Raw genomic sequence first — 20,260 nt, 5'->3', positions numbered from 1 at the left:
ACAGTTTTTATACTTTAGTTTAATTTCTCTTTGTCTCTTAGATCCACAAGAAGGCACTGTGGTTCTTCTTCCTGCAGCATCTCAGCAGCGTTTGGTCCAATTGATCTATTTTCTGCCTTGTCTACCTGCTGATTTACTATGTCATTTAAGTCATTGCTGTATTATGGGAAGACTTAGTTCAAATTTGGCTGCTGCCCTCATAAGGATATTGCATATGAGGTAGTATGTTCAAGTGAGCCTTATTTGTATGCCATTTTGTCCCCTTAACAGTGATTTCAATTTTCTTCTACACATTTTTTTTCATCAGCAATGTTTTAAGATTTGTTACTATAGTTGCTTGTTAAGATAAATGTCAAGTATAGAAAGTTAGGTTTTAGAAATGAGTAAATGCGAATGATTTAATAATTTATTTCTAGTATTGTAGCAACTTAATAAATTTTAAATGTTATATAACCAGAAATGGACGGTCTTTGATGTTTTATCAGTGGATTATAATTCAGATTATATGACAATTATCATTAAAAGGATATCCACTTGTATCTTTGCACTGTACCAAATGCAATTAAACTTAGAGAATATAATTTAGAAAATGGAATGTGAAAAAACAATTCACAACAAAACGATCAGAATGTAATATTTTTTTCTCCCCCCAAATAAACTTGATTTAGACTCCTTGATTTTGGAAATTTTGGATACTTCTGATGTATTTGGGAAACTTCTGATACTTCAGTATTATTTTAACTGACCCTTGGGATAAGGGTGCTCTAGGTCATTGGTTCTCAAGTTTTTTTTTACTCGTAATAAAGTAGTCTTTGCCATGAAGAATTGCATTACACTGAGACTTTGAATTGATAACATTTGGGGAGACCCTTTCCTATTCAATTTTTCCTCAGTAACAGCAGATAGTTTTGTTGAGTTCTTTGTGAGTTCAAAGTCTGATGGTTTTTGATGTGAACCCTTAAATATCTAATAGGCAAGTTGTATTTATTTTGTAAATAATGTATTTACTATATTCTGGTTTTTTGGTTACATAAAATTTGCACTTAGGCAATTATTTAAAGGTTTTTTAAAAATATGCAATAACATTCAGGAGTATGGAATACACTGTGAAACTCTTTGCTTTAGAGGTAGCTATTTTAATTTAATACTTTTACTATTATAAATTAGTCTTAATACTATATTCAGAAATCCTTCTAAAGTAGTGATTTCCATTATTTGAATACTGAACTACAAAATGCATTCAAAGCTATATTCTTCTGCAAAGCATATTAAAATATAGGATAACAAATTTAGGGATTCTTAAGTTTAGGTGTAGAAGAGACACAATTAGTTGTGAGAACACAGTTTGTTACTATTCTATGGGGTGCATGCATGCATGCGTTCATGCATGTGTTCGTATGCCAGAAAGAGCAGGAAGCTTCAGATTTGGAGAAATTGATTCTAGTCCTGGACTGAGTAACTTATTGGTTGTATGATGGGTAGGCAAGTGATTTTTACCCCTGTGGGCTTCATTTTCCTTGCTTGTAAAATAGGGAGAATAGACAAGATAATCTTTTTGAATTGAAAGAACTCTTCATTCTTATATTTAGGACTGCTAGTGGTGTAGCATTCTAAGATTCAGACCTGGAATCACGAAGACCTGATTACAAATACAGCCTCATTTATTTCCTTGCTCTGTGATGCTAGGCAAGTCACTTCACCTGTTTGCTTTAGTTTCCTCAACTTTAAAATGGGGATAATAATAGGCTGTTGTGAGGATCAAATAAGATGTTTGTAAACTCTAAGGACAGGGCCTGGCATATAGTAGGTGCTATATAAATGTAAATTATTAATATTATTAATAGCTAGCATTTATATAGCTCTTCAAGTTTTGCTAAGAGCTCTACTTGTTATTTCATTTGATTTTCATGAGGTAAGCACTATTATGGTAAAATTGAGGAACAGACGTTATGTGACTTGCCCAAAGTTGTATAGCTAGTGAGTGTCTTAATATTTTTTGGTATTTATTTAGTGCTTTAAAATTTGCAAAGCACTTTATATAAACATTTTATCTTTACAACAATCCTGGAAGGTAGACGCTATTATCCCCATTTTACAGTCAAGAACACTGAGGCACAGAAAGACTAAATAAATTGTCCAAAGTCACAAAGTTGGTGAATGTCTGAGGCCAGATAAAATCTCAGAACTCAGGACAATGCTCTGTCCACTGTATCATGTAGTTGCTAACTACAAATTAAAGATAACTGCATTGATGTACCAAATCTGTGGAGTACCCATCCAGTTAATATGTCATTGTGGAAACACTAAACATTTTTATTTTTATTTTTTTAAGATTTGGCTGATGTCTTGAGTTATTCTGGGTCTTGTTTAAGAAGAATTGCATTGTTTGAGGGCATGATGTAATAAGCATAATTTCACCCATAAATAGGTATATGCAGGATCTTACACTCTAAAAGCAGTCTTTTATTGATTTGGAGTCTGTCTTGGACATGGACCATGATTAGTCAACACCTTTGAGCATAGATTCCCAATTCTATTTATTTATTTATTTATTTTAATTTTTTTTTTTAATAATTTTTTATTGATAGAACGCATGCCAGGGTAATTTTTTACAGCATTCTCCCTTGCATTCATTTCTGTTCCGATTTTTCCCCTCCCTCCCTCCACCCCTTCCCCCAGATGGCAAGAGTCCTTTACATGTTGAATGGGTTGCAATATATCCTAGATACAATATATGTGTGCAGAATTTCATTTCCCAGTGTTCTTTCTTTGGGTGTAGCTGCTTCTGTCCATCTTTGATCAATTAAGGCTCTCTTTATCAAAGAGGTCCACTTCCATCAGAATACATCCGCAAACAGTATCGTTGTTGAGGTATATAATGATCTCCTGGTTCTGCTCATTTCACTCAGCATCAGTTCATGTAAGTCTCGCCAGTCCTCTCTGTATTCATCCTGCTGGTCGTTCCTTACAGAACAATAATATTCTACAACGTTCACTTACCACAATTTACTCAACCATTCTCCAATTGATGGACATCCTTTCATTTTCCAGCTTCTAGCCACTACAAACAGGGCTGCCACAAACATTTTGGCACATACAGGTCCCTTTCCTTTCTTTAGTATCTCTTTGGGGTATAAGCCCAGTAGAAACACTGCTGGATCAAAGGGTATGCACAGCTTGATAACTTTTTGAGCATAATTCCAAATCGCTCTCCAGAATGGCTGGATGTGTTCACAATTCCACCAACAATGTATCAGTGTCCCTGTTTTCCCACATCCCCTCCAACATTCCCCATTATCTTTCCCTGTCATTCTAGCCAATCTGACAGGTGTGTAGTGGTATCTCAGAATTGTCTTAATTTGCATTTCTCTGATTAATAATGATTTGGAGCATATTTTCGTATGTCTATAAATAGTTTCAATTTCTTCGTCTGAGAATTGTCTGTTCATATCCTTTGACCATTTATCAATTGGAGAATGGTTTGATTTCTTATAGATTAGGGTCAATTCTCTATATATTTTGGAAATGAGGCCTTTATCAGAACCTTTGATTGTAAAAATGTTTTCCCAGTTTATTGTTTCCCTTCTAATCTTGTTTGCATTTGTTTTGTTTGTACAAAAACTTTTCAATTTGATATAATCAAAATTTTCTATGTTGTGGTCAATAGTGATCTCTAGTTCTTCTTTGGTCATAAATTCCTCCCTCTTCCACAGGTCTGAGAGGTAAACTATCCTATGCTCTTCCAATTTATTTATAATCTTGTTCTTTATGCCTAGATCACGAACCCATTTTGACCTTATCTTGGTGTACGGTGTTAAGTGTGGGTCAATGCCTAGTTTCTGCCATACTGATTTCCAATTTTCCCAGCAATTTTTGTCAAATAATGCATTCTTATCCCAGAAACTGGTGTCTTTGGGTTTGTCAAACACTATATTATTAAAGTTATTGGCTGTTTTGTTCTTTGAACCTAACCTATTCCATTGATCAACTAGTCTATTAGCAAATACCAGATGGTTTTAGTAACTGCTGCTTTATAATATAATTTTAGATCTGGTACAGCTAGGCTACCTTCATTTGATTTTTTTTTTTTTCATTAATTCCCTTGAAATTCTTAGCCTTTTGTTTTTCCATATGAACTTTGTTGTTATTTTTTCTAGTTCATCAAAGTAGTTTTTTGGGAGTTTGATTGGTATAGCACTAAATAAATAGACTAAATTAGGTAGTATTGTCATCTTTATTATATTTGCTTGCCCAATCCAAGAGCATTTAATATTTTTCCAGTTGGTTAGATCAGACTTAATTTGTGTGGAAAGTGTTTTGTAGTTTTCCTCATAAAGTTTCTGATTTTCTAAATATTTTATACAATCAGTCGTTACTTTAAATGGAATTTCTTCTTGTAACTCTAACTGTTGGGTTTTGTTAGTGATATATAAGAATGCTGATGACGTTTGTGGGTTTATTTTGTATCCTGCAACTTCAATATTGACTCTTGAAAGACATTCTGTTCCAAATTTTCCCCTTCTTCCCTCCACCCCTTCCCCCAGATGGCAGGTAGTCTAAGACATGTTAAATATATTAAAATATATGTTAAATCGAATATAGATACACATGGTTATACAGTTATCTTGCTGCAGAAGAAAAATCAGATCTAGAAAGAAAAAGAATCCTGAGAAGGAAAACTAAAATGCCATATACATGGTTATACAGTTATCTTGCTGCACAAGAAAAATCAGATCTAGAAAGAAAAAAAAATCCTGAGAAGGAAAACTAAAATGCAAGCAAACAATAACAGAAAGAGTGAGAATGCTATGTTGTGTTTCACAGTTGGTTTCCACAGGCCTCTCTGGGAATGGCTCTCTTCAGGACTGAATAATTGGAACTGGTTTGAATCAAAGAGAGCCACATTCATCAGAGTTGATCATCATATAGTATTATTGCTGTGTATAATGATCTCCTGGTTCTGCTCGTTTCACTCAGCATCAGTTCATGTAACTCTCTCCAGACCTCTCTTAAATCATCCTGTTGGTCATTTTTTACAGAACAATAATACTCCATAATATTCTTATACCATAATTTATGCAGCCATTCTCCAATTGATGGGCATCCCCTCGGTTTCTAGCCACTATAAAAATAACATTTTTGCACATGTGGGTCCCTTTCCCTCCTTTAAGATCTCTTTGGGATGAAAGCCCAGTAGAAACATTGCTGGGTCAAAGGGTATGCACAGTTTAATAACTTTTTGAGTATAGTTCCAAATTGCTCTCCAGAATTGGTTGGATTTGTTCACAGTTCCATCAACAATGTCCATTCGGCTTTTCTTATCAACATATTTTGTTTGTGTATCAACTTTTCAGTTTTATGTGATCACATCACTTTGTCTTTAGTGATTGTCTCTTATCTCTTGTTGATTTAAGAGCACATCTACCCATGGTTGTGAAAGATAAGTGATCTCACAATTTTTTTTAAGTGTATGATCTTTAATACTAAAGTTGCCTATACATTTTGAAAGGGGTGTTTGCTTATTAAATTTGTAGTAAAATCAGCCCATTCAGTTCTGGAAATATTTTTTACCTTTATTCAGCAACACGTAAATGGGAATGAAGGTATTGGATAGTGGGGCTTAGGTAGGATAAGAATGGTGATAAGTGAGGGTTTTGGCTATTCAGTCTATTAATCCTTCAAAGTTGGCATGCTATTTATAGTAATAGAGATTTTCTTTTGGTGAAATTTTGTTACAACAAAACCTCTGGGGCCTATTTTTATAGACTTATGAAAAGATTTTTACCAGTATATTAAAAAGAGAAATTTGAGATTTGTTGCTTTATATTAGAAATTTATTTTGTGATTATTCGTGATTTTATTTAGTATTCTATTTCTGGTTTAAAATCTTGATGATAAAATTTTTTACTTCTACATATTCAGAATCTTGATTATAAAAACTTAGATACACATAAAAATTATTCACTAAAGGAATGTTAAATTCTTTGGGAAACTTCAAACAGCTTATTTATAGTAGAATTTATATTTATGTCTTATATTTTTTATAGTAGAATTGTGAAATTTGTGAATAAAATAGATTTAATTTGTATTTGAATTCATCTTCAAGGATATGGCATAAATATTAAACATTCTGTATAACCTTGTTATAGATTGAAATGTTTTGATGGCTTTCTGTGTGGTTTTCATTTTTAGGATATAGAGTATGATCCTTCAAATTTAACTTTCAACCTTTTTTGTTCCCAAGGGGAAAAGAAAGCTTATAATTATTTCCAGTGAAGAAGCAGTAGTCCATCTCTTACTTTGGCCTGTTTGCTACTTCACCCTCAGGTCACCCTAAACTGTATAAGCAGCTGGGGAAAAAAAAAAGGGAAGAACAATAGTAACTAGGATTAGAATTGAGCCTTTTTTGTCTGCGAGAGAAGCAAAGAGAAATTCCTTGAGTATATTATTGAAATTAAAAAAAAAAAGTTTAAGCCTAAAAAAGAATTAACTATTTTAAAAATATCCTTCCACAGTCAAAAGATGGCTGTTTCTTCAAAAAGAGCATTTTTATTATAACTTAAAAATATTCTTTATAATCCATTTCATTACTTCACAGAGTTGTTTTAAGGGAAATATCTTATAATTGTATAGTACTCTACAAATGTGAATTATTTTTTGTAGATCTGCATTTTCTGGATGGAAACGTTCTCTTCAAGCAAGTACAATGAATGATGTGGACTATTTCAGTTTCTTATTTTCAACCCTTACAGGTAATTCATACCACTTCTAGACCTCCTTCTTCCTCTTGTTTAATTTTCTGTTTTAAATATGACCAAGAACATTGGAATGTACCATGCTTTCAGTATCTCTTAGTATTGTATTATTTGATTTCATAGATCAAGACCACAAAATATGAATTAGAATATATGTAGCATGTGAACCCTATTTAAAAAAAATAAGAAACTGTCTACTTTGATAGAAAATATACTGATGGATTATTATTGGTAAGGATTACATATTTAGCATCTAAATTTGGTTTTAAATATTTTTCCAGAAATTTGTGGGATGAAATGACAATTAGAACCCTATTTGAAGAATGTTTCAGTTAGTAAGCTTTAGACTTTTTCTTTCTCAGGGCTGTAAGAAGTTTTTGATTAGATAATAGAATATATTGTGAAATCATGTAACAGAATTTACAATATTAAAATGGTAAAGTTATCTACAAATGATTCATTTTAAGTATATATTGTGTCTTTTTTAAAAAAAAATTTATTTTATTTAATAATAACTTTATATTGACAGAATCCATGCCACGGTAATTTTTTTACAACATTGTCCCTTGCACTCGTTTCTGTTCCGATTTTTCCCTTCCCTCCCTCCATCCTCTCCCCTAGATGGCAAGCAGTCCTATATATGTTAGATATGTTGCAGTATATCCTAGATACAATATATGTTTGCAGAACCGAACAATTCTCTTGTTGCACAGGGAGAATTGGATTCAGAAGGTATAAATAACCCGGGAAGAAAAATAAAGATGCAGATAGTTCATATTCATTCCCCAGTGTTCTTTCTTTGGGTGTAGCTGCTTCTGTCCATCATTTATCGATTGAAACTCAGGTCTCTTTGTCAAAGAAGTCCACTTCTATCAGAATACATCCTCATATAATATCGTTGTCGAAGTATATAATGATCTCCTGGTTCTGCTCATTTCACTTAGCATCAGTTCATGTAAGTCTCGCCAAGCCTCTCTGTATTCATCCTGCTGGTCATTTCTTATAGAACAATAATATTCCATAACATTCATATAGCAATTTACCCAGCCATTCTCCAATTGATGGGCATCCATTCAATTTCCAGTTTCTAGCCACTACAAACAGGGCTGCCACAAACATTTTGGCACATACAGGTCCCTTTCCCTTCTTTACTATTTCTTTGGGATATAAGCCCAATAGAAACACTGCTGGATCAAAGGGTATGCACAATTTGATAACTTTTTGGGCATAATTCCAGATTGCTATATTGTGTCTTGGAGTAAAATATTACACTCTAATATTTTACACTAGGGTTAGTAAGATTTAAAATTGTGCTTATATCATTTGCTTATTTGCTTTGAGAGCAATCACTGTTTCCTTTTGCAGCCTTTTACTTGAAATTGTGGTTTTTACTATAATTAACCACAATAAAATTCTTTGGTATGCTCTTCACAATATTGATGGAGGTTATCATGTCTCCTATGCACAAAAGCTTATGGTGTTTTAATTATTGTTCACCTTCTAATGTTGTTGTATTTCACTTTTTCAGTAAGCTACAAAAAAGTACTGAAACATTAAAAATAAAAGAATTCATTCAGATATTAAGTTTTAAGAATATGGAATTTGTCTTCAAATTTTACCTTCACTATGTATAGTATCTTTATAGAAGATAATATTGTACAGAAAATACTATATTCTTTAAAGATAATGCCTTGAAATAGTCCATGGTGCCATGTAAATCGAAAAAGCATTGAATTTAGAGGTCATTTAAGCAGTCTTATAGGCCTTAGTTTTCTCATTTGTAAAATTACAAAATTCTTTTAGATGATTTTTAAGTGACCTCTCATTCTCAATCCTATTATATCATAATTCCAGTTTCCATTAAATTTACTTTCTTTAGGATTTTCAGCAAAGGAGATGTCATGGCTGCAAAGCATCCGAGGAAACCCTCATATTAGCCAAACACAGCTTTCGCCAGTACTTCTCTATCTAACTGACTTGGATCAGTTTTTACATCACTGGGATGTGACAGAGGTAATTTTGGCATTAATTTCAAGTCATAATTAGTGGTAATTGTCTTAGTAATTTAATGAAATTTAAATGTTTGTATAGTGTTCAAGGCATAGTTTAAATTATATTCTGTGCCCAAAAGAGTTTACAGTCCAGTTTTGTAAACAACATAAGCATGTCAAGTTTATATGAGGAAATAACAGTTCAACTACAGATAAGGTGAATTTTATTTCATAAATGAATGCTCCAAGATGGTGGGTAATGGTCAAAAAGTTTAGAAAGAACATTTAAAAGTCATATTTTTGTTTGCTTTTCAAAACAGCTTATTTTTTAAAAAAGTATTTCTTTTGAGTTCTGCATTCTCTTTCTTCGGCCTTTCCTTATCCTTTGAGAAGGCAAAAATTTGTTATGCAGTAGAGATCGTGCAAGATATTTCTGTATTACTCCTTCCCAATCCCCCCCAAAAAAGGGTGGTTGGGTGAGGGGCAAGAAAAATAAAGTGAAAAAATTGTTGCAAAACTCAAAGGTGGCAACTTGTTTGCTCGCTCTAATTTTTAGAGAAAATTTATTTGTATCGGTCCTAAATTTACTCTTTTTGTTTCTGATTCTTTTCTCTGAAGACAGGGAAAATAGGAAATAACAGTTCTTTCTGTTCATATTGAGCACAAAATCTGAGGAAGGACACTGATAAACCAAAGAGTATCCAAGATGGCAAAAAACCATGGGTTCATATCACATGAGAAGTAAAGAAACAGAATGTTTAGTCTGAAGGAGACTAGGTGGGGAGAAACAGCTGCCCTCAAATATCTGCTTCTCTTCATTCACCCTAAAATCATATTTTTTGGCTATTGTATTAAGCTATTGATTTATTGAGCATATGGTTTGATGAAAACCTTCAGATATTTTTCGCATGAAATGTTTTCTAGTCACCCCTTCCTCTATTTTATTGTAAAGTTGTTTTTTAACCCAAATATTATGCTATAACATTAAATTGATTTAGCCCATTATTCTAGTTCTTAGAATGTTCTTCCTTATTTTACTGTTCAGAATGTCTCTCTTAACTTTGTGTCCGTTAAAGATTTAATATTCATGCCACTTCTGTATTTATGAAAGTCCAGTCCAAGGGATCTTCTCCAGGAGACATCTTTCCAATGCAAGACTGACTTATTCCTGGCTATTCTACAACCAAAGCTGTATCTACCTAATTATTGTACAATAATTGTACATCCTTCTATCTGTTCTATGTGAATAGCATGTGAAACTCTTTCTCCATAGTTCATGTATAGTGATTGGCCAATCTAGTAATCTTGCTGTGACCTTTCCCCTTCCTCCCATTTGGCAAGGAAAAAAAAATTGAGGTTACTCTTCCTTGATCTCTTCTTGAGGAAAAGGTTGAGTCTTGGTAATTACCTCTTCTTTTTGTAAAAAGTCATTAATCATTCCATTGGTGATAAATTTTGTCAGGAATAAAATCAAGTTCCTTGGCTAAATATTTATAGCTTCATTCTGGTCTTGTTTTGAAAGTAAGGATGGCATTTTCCTTTGTTCATTTCTCTGGGACTTCTAGTTTTCTACATCAAAAGATGACTGATATTGGGTTAGTTGTACCTCTTGATTCATTTGGTGCCTTGGTTTGAAGTTCATTGGAGCCTAGTGGCTAGCATTATCAAGACCAGCTCTGTCCTATCTTACTGACTCTTTATCTTTCAGCACTCAATATATATCTATTAGATGCCTACTTTGAGTCAGGTACACTGTTTTAATAACACTTGGAATAAAAAGACAAAATCAAAATTGTCCTCAACAATTTTATATTCTTTGAGGTAGAAGATGGGGGAACAAGATATACATGGAAAAAGGAATATTAGATATATAAGAAGTAATTGGGGTGTGCTCTAGCAGCTATGGAGATCAGAATAGGGCCCATATAAAAAGGTGATTTTTGAGGTAAACTGTGATTGAAGATAGAGTTATGCTACAAGTCTCAAGTGAGATTCTATTCTGGCTAATAGGTAAGTTGTTCAAATTTTATTTTTTATAACTATGGAACTGGGGGACAATGAATCCCTAAATGTCATTGAACATAATGGCAAAGGAGTTACTTTAGGAATGGGAAACAGATTTTAATGAAGTCAAGTTTGGGGATAGAAAAGGCTTTTCTTCAGCACTAAGCTGAAGAAAAGAGACTTTAGTCATACAGTGGTGTAATACAGCTGTTGGCATATGATAAGAACATAGAGACTCCCTGTTTGAGTGAGAATTCCTTTCATGTAGTTAAGAATCCAGACAGGAAGAGTCAGAATCTTGGGAGTTCTTCCAGTTCTGCAAGTTTTATCCAGTGTTATATTTCTTTTTTCTTCCATGTAAGACAGATCACATAGACCCTTATTTTTTCTAGGCCAAAACCTTTTTGTGTCTTTGAGTTAGAATATGATCAGTATTTAGGATGTAAAGCAATAAAAATATTTTTTGGCATGAGTAAAGAATTTTTTCTCTTATGGAAAAAATGAAGAGAGATCAGGAAAAGCCCATACAGGGACACAGAGAGGAGGTGGAATGTGGAAAATGATTGACATTATGCAAGCCTGTTTAACCAGAAGGTTTTGTGTCTTTAGTTATTCAACTTGCAGGTTGGAGTATAAGTGTAATAATCTGTTTTGGTTCCAAAGATGTCCATAGAAGCGACATGGGACTCGGTCAGCAAATAGTTATTAAAGATGGGACACAAGAAAAAGTAAAAGTCCCTGCTGTGAAAGAGCTCGCAATCTTATGGAGGAGACAACACATAGGCTACTATGTACAAACAAGGATATCAAATAAATTTGAAATATTCAGAAAAAAGCTACTAAAGTTAAGGGGAGTTGGGAAAGCCTTTAGGTAAAAGTTGGAATTTTAACCAGGGCTTGAGGAAAATCATGAAAGGGGGTGGAGATGAGGAAATTCACACAGTATAGCGAGTGAAAATGCTGGAAGTAGGGAGATGGAGTATCTTCTTGTTTGAGGAACAGAAAGGAGGCCAGTATAACTTAAGTTTCCCTGTGTATCCCTTTGGTCTTTTAGTTTTTAGGAATTACATTTCTTGGATAAGGCTTGCCTTTTACCTCTTTTTTTTTTTTTTTTTTTTTTTGGTAAGTTAATTTTCTTTATAGTCCATTCCTTGAGTTTTAATTTCATTTTTAATGTCTTCATTTCTTGTAGGTATGCGTATCCTTATGGAAAATCCTTTTTTTAATTTTTTTATTACATTGAGACCCTACTTTTAGAATTACATATTCATGAAGCAGCTAGGTGGGGCTGTAGATAAAGCACCAACCCTGAAGTCAGGAGGACCTGAGTTCAAGTCTGGTCTCAGACACTTAACACTTCCTAGCTGTGTGACTCTAGGCAAGTCACTTAATCCCAAATGGCCTCAGCCAAAAAAAAAAAAAAAAAATGAGAGATATTAAATAGAATAGCATATTCATTTTAAAGTGCCTCTAGATTTATCAGAGTTTTCGATACTTTGATATTTTCTTTGACTTTAGTTCCTGAATAATTTTTGGGTGGGGAAAATAGATCAGATCAGCACTGCATTCCATCATGATAACCAGAAATGAAGAGCGATATACTTTAGAGGGTTTTGATCCTCTTGTAAATTGATCCACTTGTAAATATGATATGCTTCTTTTCTTGATGAGGCAGTTGAGGTCTGAGCTAGGATTTGAACCTGGGTCCTTCTGTCTAAAGGGCTGGTGTTCTATCCACTGCACCATCTCATTGAGTTGTCCTCAATATGCTTCTTTAAAATGGAAATTGGTGGTTCTTTCCATTTCTTTTCCATTCTTCTTTATTTTTATTTCTTTACATTATTCACATAGTTCTTTGTGAGTAATCTTTTTCTGTTCAGCTCCCTGTTAAGTTCAAATCATAGACTACTTTTCATAGAATAGAACTTGAAATTCATACAGTTTGTGGAACTGTGCTATTCGAGTCTTATTATTCTTGACTATTTGTCTTCCACTTAAAACTCAAGTTGGTAGAATACTGAAGTTACTGTTTAAAACCTCTCTCCAACAATTCTTTTAGTTGTTTTTTGTTTTTAAGAATTGCAATCATAGCTTTATATTTTAACAGTGCTTTTTCCAAATACCTCTCCCCCCTCTGTGTTGTAGAACTATTTTTCTCAATTCCATTGTTTTTCTCACAAAGTAGAAAATGTATAATCAAAATGTGTAGTCCTGTATATGATCAAGCAGTCCTCTTACATGGTAATTTGAGAATCAATCCATAAAGGAAAACAAATGAAAACGAAAAACACAAAAGGAAGCTGGATTTTAATTTTGGTGTCCATTCTTGGTCTGAAAATGCGTTTACTTATTCCTATCAGGGAAATGCATATTGTATATGTTGTTGATATAAGTTACTTTTGCTTAAATGACTTCCTTTTTTTAGTATTCAGCACATGGGGTAGGAAAGGATATATCCAGAAATCATAGTGGTGTAAACGAACGAAAAAGCACTTATTAAAGTGCTTACTGTTTTTGTTTTATCAACACTGGACATACAACTAGAGCAAAGAAGACAATCTGTGTTTTTAAGAGACTCATTCTTTTTGGGGGGAATAACAAATTAAATTTTAGCTGCAGGACTGATGAAGCGGCCCAGGAGGCCTTAGGGATACAGCAGTGAGTTGGATGGCAAGGTGTCATGTTAGAGGTTCTTGGACTATATACATTGATCAGATAACAGAGAGGGGAGAGGATTATAAATTGTAGCGGCAGGATAGATGAGAAGGCTTAATGTTCTTGCTCTTGTTTCATCAGATGAAATAGAATTCTCTTGTCATGATTCTCATCTCATCTAAGTCCTAGGAATAGTCTAATCCCCTAGTGAAAGGGTAAGAAAAAGGAATAGATGGTGTTTCCAGTGGTAGTAGGAAAATCATAGATGGGTTGTTAAGGTGGTGTGAGGGAGAAGGAAATGGGAAGGCAGGACCAGAAGAGTCTCCTGGTATGTAGTGTTCTCTTTTCTCTAAAATATAATTGTTCTCTGGGAGCAGGTTTCTTGGGGACCTTCTGGAGGTAGCCTTAATTTCAGTTCAAAGCTGGCATCTCAAATGCAGCCAGCTGTTAAAAGTTCAAATCCTTTATTGTCTCTTCCAAAATAGCCCGGTTAGTTTTCTTAGAGGCCTATCTCTCTGCTTGGTTGCAAGAGTTCTTGCAGCTTGTCCTTTGCCTCTGCCAGCTTTAGCCTCCAGCTCTCTCTGAATCTTCTGCCGACTGAATTCTGGCTCTGTCAATCTCCTCCACTGACTGACTTCACTGACTCTAAGAGCTTTTTATATATGATCTCTTATAAGGTGTGAACCCAAAGGTTGACTCCTCCTCTGAGAGAGAGGGATTGGGGGAATTGTAACTTTGTGAATCTTCTGGACTTGTGAACTCTAATGTGTGAGTTAATTTGTGTACTCTCAAAGGTGTAAACTTAAGCACAGGTAGTGGCCTTTAAAAAAAAAAAAAAAAAGGAAAATTGATAGGGTCATCAGTACTTCTTATTTATTTATTTTTTAGGGTAAAATCTTGCTATATCCACACACACATGTATTCATACATATACTTAAATTTCATTAATGCCCTTTTAATTTAATTTAATTATTGCTATTTATTTATTTAATTTTTAAAAGAAATTTATATTATTCTTTAATTTTTTAATTTATTTATTTAATTCTTATCCATTTAAAAAATTTTTGTTTCAATTAGCAAAAATTACTTTTCCACTTCAGTCTCCTCTAATTGAGAAGAAAAAGTCAAAATCTATTACAAACAAGTATAGCAAATGAAAATGAATTTCTACATTGGCCATACCCTCAAATATTTTTCATTCTGTATTCTGAGTCATTCACTTTTCTGTTAGGAAGCATGGTTTCATCATCAGTTCTGGAATTGAATAACTGGATATAAGACCTGCTAATTAACTCAAAGTTGTTGGCTTTTACTGTATTTCTGTTACTGTAAAAATTATCTTCCTGATTATTTTTACATCTGCATCAGTTGAAACAAATCTTCCCACTTTTTTTGCAATCATTTCTGAAGATGACCACTGACACTGAAGTGGGTACTTCTCCAAAAAGTGACAATTAGTTACTTTTCTTCATTCCAGATTACTTTCCAGATCTGTTGAACCAATTCATTGCTCTGCCAACAGTGTTTTATTGGGCCATTTTTTTGTCACCACTCTTTTATGTTTTTTTATTACCTTTTCTTCCCTGAAGTGTGAGGATATGAGGTGAAATTTGAGTTTTTAGTTTGCATATACACAGCATTTTGGGGGGGGGGGTCATTGATAATCAGTTCTTTTAAAAATTGCTAACACTTTTGGCATTAACATATACATAGGGTATTATAATTAGATATTGGATATACTCTTAAAATGCGATGCCTTTGAAAAGGAAATAAAAATGATGTATAGTCTGACAAAAATTGTATCCCACTGATGCTTTGTTTTGGAAACTGTTTTAAAATCCCAGAATTCATAGATTTTTCATAGTTGCGGATAAAACTTTCACTCAATACCCTTTACTTTTCTACTTTATGACCTTGAATTCTTGCATCATGGCAGCAGTTCTTGGTAGATAGTATTCCTGGAGATCCCCTCAATTCCTAATCATCCTATTCCAAGTATGCAAAGAAAGAGGGAGCTGTTGTTAGGCTTTGTATTGAGATTCCTGCAGAACTCAGGACAAGGATATAAGCTACCTCATTTGAAACCTGCCAGGGAAATGGATGAGTCTTTGTTAGTTTGTAGTGCCAGCCCTCAGAATCTGGACATAGGCTCTTCCTGCTGCTCAAATTGCTGGAGAAAACTATTTCTACTGTGTCTCTGGTAGAAATAACACAATTGTGGGGTATTGTTAGATTTTGGGGAAAGATGTGTTTTTTGATTGAATCAATATAAAGAAATCTTTGTTGAATTACTCATTTTCTTTTATTCTGACAGGCAGTGTGTCACAACTTATCCATTATTCCAGCTCGAAGGCAGTGTTTGGATGTCCTACAAAGTGCTATCAGTAAGCATATGGTAAGTAGATTTTTTTATTCCCTGTTGATTTTAGACTGAGTTGTGTGTGTGTGTGTGTGTGTGTGTGTTTTTAAGTAATATGGGTGGTGTTATGACAGACAAGGGACATTAAACTTTGTTTATTGCACCTTGGTTCTTCCTTGGGGAGCTGTTCTAAGGACCTTACTTAATTATATGCTATGAAAAGGTCATTCGACTAGAAATCAGATCTGACTTCTAGGAAGTTCAACTCTGCTACTATATAATTGTCTGACCTTAGGTAAGATAGTTAACACTCTTGTGCCTCAGTTTCTTTAACTGTAAAAGGAGTGGATTGGACCACAAGATTTCTAAGAATTGTGGATGTCAACTTGTATGACTATATAATTCTAAATTGACCTCAAATGTCATCTGGTTCTCTCATTTAGCCTTATGTTCATCTCTTAGCAAACATTCCATTTATATCGCTAAAATTTCCTTTATGTAGAACAAATAATAATTAACTTGCTGAGGAAGTGATAATAAATAGGTCCCAGTGGCTTAAAAAAAAAAAAAAAGGAAAAAGATGAGTAAAGGTAGTAATAGAGCATAGTTTCATGAAATCCAACTCTAGCTGTGGTTGGGAATTTTTCATGACTTTTACCTTTCATGCTTTCTTGACTTCTCACAACTTTCTTTCCCCTCCTGCCTTTGCTATCTGGCATATGTACAGTGAATCAATTAATTTAACTCATTTTTTCCCCCAAATCCTCCATTTCAATTTCCATACCACAGCACTGTCATCTTTTTTAGTCACCTAGGCTCACAAATCTCAACTCTTCATTCTTTTTTTAACCCTAAATTTTCATATTTCGTTCCTTTGCTCCAGATATCTCCCATTCTTTGTTCTCCCACTTGACCTCTTCCTCAGTTTTTCATGCTTTCTTCAAGACAACTCAGATCTCATTTTGTACAGGAGGCCTTTACAATCCCCACATGCTTTCCTGTAATATTACCTTCTGTCTATTCTATGTTTATTTTGGATATTTTATATGTTGTCCCTCCCATTAGAATGCTCACTCCTTAAAAGTCTTTGCCTTTTCTATCTCCAAAGCTTAGCTCAGTAAGCCTTACAGGTAGTTAGCACTTGCTTGCTGATCATTACTGGCTGAAAAGTTTTTCCTCCTGAAAGTCCACAGGAGTAGCAATTTTATGGTAATAGCATAAAGCAGAGGTGTTAAACTTAGTACAACTCATGAGTTCCAGAAGCAGGTTAAAATAAAATTAGGAAATGTTAAAATATATATATATATAAAGAGAGAGAGAGAGAGAGAGAGAGAGAGAGAGAGAGAGAGAGAGAGAGAAAGCGCGCACTATTGATAAATTTTAATTTTGGTCTCCTAAGACTATTGACTTCCAGGATCTTTTTTTTTTTTAAATACCCTTGGCATAAAGGAGTTTAATGATTGGCAGCTGTACATATATTTATCATGAATGTACATTGAAGCTCTTAATAAGTAGGCTTCATCACTTAGATTTGTCTAAAAATGTTTCTTTAAGGGGAAGAAATATGGTACTTCTAAGAATAAAAGGTGCTGTGGATTAATGAATTGTTAAATAATGTAGTGCTGTATTAACTGGAAAATGTATGTACATCCCTAACTTTCTAGAGAGTAGTTCATGTAAGCTTTAAAAAAAAAAAAAGACCAGATTTTTAAATATTCACATTAAAATTCAATTATTTGATTAGCTAAAGTTGTGTTCTTAAATGCAATTGAATTATTCAAGGAGAACACTTGATAAGAGTTAATTGTCCTATGTATCATTTAGAAACCACAGGTGCATGTCTGGTAATACTAAAGTCATTGTTATTTGGGGGAGATTGATTTCTCTGCAAGCTTAAAAAATAGTGAAGATATTTCTGACTAGCATAGGTCTAAGTAAGGTCTAATAAGGAAATTCAGGGGGAAAGGACATTAAAGGAAATATTTATTCAGTCATGTTTTTTCTTGAGATTACTTTTTAAGGTAATTTACTATACAAATAAATTCTCAAGGGAAAATAGGAACTTTGAAGCAAGGTTATAGGGACCTGTGTGTTAAATTAATTTAAAATAAAAGTACTTTAAGGATGACTTTGAACTGAGCCTGTTTCAAGGTGGGAGTGGGGAGGCTTTGTAAGGAGGTGTGGATAGCATCTTTTGTAAATATATAATTAACCTATGTCTTTTATACCTAGGCTGGATTGTCTGTAATCCCTGATAGCACTGCTGGATCTATTTTATGTGTTGTGAGTAAGCTCCTGGATCAAGCTTGTGTACTTACTGACACAATATATAAATTTCTAGCGTCTTGCTGTTACAGTCTTCTTCACTTCCTCCTCACTTTAGAAAAAGCGGATGCAGAGCATATGAGAAAGAGGTAATTGTTTGCATTTTCTACAACTTCTCTTCTCTTTACTTTCACCTCTACTCTGCACTGCATTCTCTCTTTCCAAAAAGAGAAAGTTTCTTCAGTGAATTTTCTTACTATACATGTTAGAAGTCTCATAAGAGGGAGGAAAAAAGAGCATCCTAGATTTATACTGGACGATAAGCTTTTTTATTTATTTATTTTTGGGGGAGTGGTTCTGGCTTTATTGGGAACCTTTCAGAATTCTTGGAATTTAAAATTTGTTTTAAAGAAGCGCTTTTAAAATTAGTTTATGGGTTTTTGTGTATTTAGATACATAGTTTACCATGCTATTTAGAATACTAACCGAATTTTGAATTGTATTAGGCTTTTATTCTATCATTTCTTGGACTCTCAAAGTTGAGATCAGATTTCTTTCTCTTTTGCTGGGTCCTTATCCAAATCACATCCAGGATTCTGTCATGGGCCCTTTTCTCTTTTGCCTTTCTGCTATATCACTTTGTGATCTCAGCTCTCATGAATTTAATTACAGTCTCTATGGTGATGATTCTCAGCTCTATGTGTCTTGTCCCATCTCTCTCCTGACCTCCATTCTTACATCTCCAACTCAATGTCCTGTAAACAACTTAAATGTAACAACATTAAAATTAAAAAAAAAAAACTTAAAAATTATTTTGCTTATTATTTCTTATTTCTTATTATTAACAAAACTGAACTCATGACTTTTCCCCAAACCTTCCCCTCTCTTACAGTCAAAGTTAACTATTTCACTTTTTTCATCACTGGAATACTCTCCCTCCTCTCCTTTGATGCTGCCAAATTCTGGTGCAGATTCTTATAGAATGGCTAGATGTGGCACTGACCTGCTGCTGGATCTGCCTGCCTCAAGTATCTTCCCCACTCCAATCAATCCACTATTTGGACACTAAAATGATTTTCCTAAAGCACAGTTCTGATTCTATTCAGTAAGTTTCAATGACTTCCTGTCACCTCTGGGATTTAATATAAAATGCTGTGTTTGGCATTCAAAGCCATTCACAATTTAACCCCCTCCTTCCTTTCCAGTTTTGTCACTCCTTTCTTTCTGCCACACTCTTCTGCCCGCTGACACTGATGTCTTGGCTGATCCACAAATAAGCTTCTCCATCTCTTGGCTGTGGCATTTTCTCTTTCTGCTGTGCCTGGAATCTTTGCCTACTGGCTTTCCTGGCATCCTTTAGTCCTAACTAAAATCTCATCTTTTTCAGAAAGCCTTACCCGACTCCTCTTATTTTCAATGCCTTCCTATAATTATTTTCTTTTTATCCTATATATATATATAGAGAGAGAGCTTACCTTGTTTGCATTTTGTCTATTAAACTGTAAAGTCTATGAGGGCAAGGACTGTGTTTTGCTTTGTTTTGTTTCTCTAGAGTAGATACTTAGTAAATGTTTATCGAAAGATCTGTTTATTAAGCACCAACTTACATTTCTGGCAGTGTGCTAGATACTGGGAATACAAGCACAAAAAATGAAAGAATCCATCCTTACCAGGAGATTACATTCTAATAGAAGCAGACAAGTACATGCAAAATACACATTTGCAAAAATATAATTACAAACATGCAGAGTAATTAAATATCAGATGATTTGAGAGGAAGGTCACAATTGGGGATCAGAAAACACTTCATTGTAGAAGATTTGTGCTTAAGCTATATCTTAAAGGAAGATATGCATAAGATATGTTGTGGAGATAAGAATTCCAATAGCATTTCTTGTGTGTAGGGTAGCTTGTACAAAGGCAAAGCTGTGGGAGATAATGTACTATGGGAGGAAATAAGAATTAGGCTGACTGGATTGCAGACAATAGGAGAAGGAATAGTGTCCACTAAGGCTGGAAAGATAAAGGCCAGATTTTACACAGCTTTAAAAAACTAAGCAGAAGAGTTTATATTTTATCCTAGAGGCAATAGGAAGCCAGTGAGTATTTGAATAAGAGAATCACAGGTCAGATCCATGTTTAAGGAAATTTATTAACAGGCATCTATAACAGTGGAGTTTCAGTGATAAACCTCAGGAAGAGAATTCATTTAGAAGATTTATAATATTCTA

At 33.9% G+C, this 20,260-nt stretch overlaps 1 protein-coding gene across 2 annotated transcripts in view; it reads left to right on the top strand.

Annotated features, from left to right (window-relative positions):
* TEX10 (testis expressed 10) overlaps positions 1-20,260 on the top strand; it is a 60,745-nt gene that overhangs the window by 35,318 nt on the left and 5,167 nt on the right. For both annotated transcript variants that reach the window (XM_051966792.1, XM_051966786.1), the window contains exons 9-13: positions 42-219; positions 6,664-6,752; positions 8,635-8,768; positions 15,720-15,800; positions 17,997-18,178. In XM_051966792.1, the coding sequence (XP_051822752.1) occupies positions 42-219; positions 6,664-6,752; positions 8,635-8,768; positions 15,720-15,800; positions 17,997-18,178 (664 nt within the window). The remainder of the gene's footprint in view (positions 1-41; positions 220-6,663; positions 6,753-8,634; positions 8,769-15,719; positions 15,801-17,996; positions 18,179-20,260) is intronic.

The sequence above is a fragment of the Antechinus flavipes genome, chromosome 1 (assembly GCF_016432865.1).
Source record: "Antechinus flavipes isolate AdamAnt ecotype Samford, QLD, Australia chromosome 1, AdamAnt_v2, whole genome shotgun sequence".
Classification (NCBI taxonomy): domain Eukaryota; kingdom Metazoa; phylum Chordata; class Mammalia; order Dasyuromorphia; family Dasyuridae; genus Antechinus; species Antechinus flavipes.
Note: the sequence above shows the minus strand (reverse complement) of the source record. Positions and strands in the feature narration are given on the sequence as shown.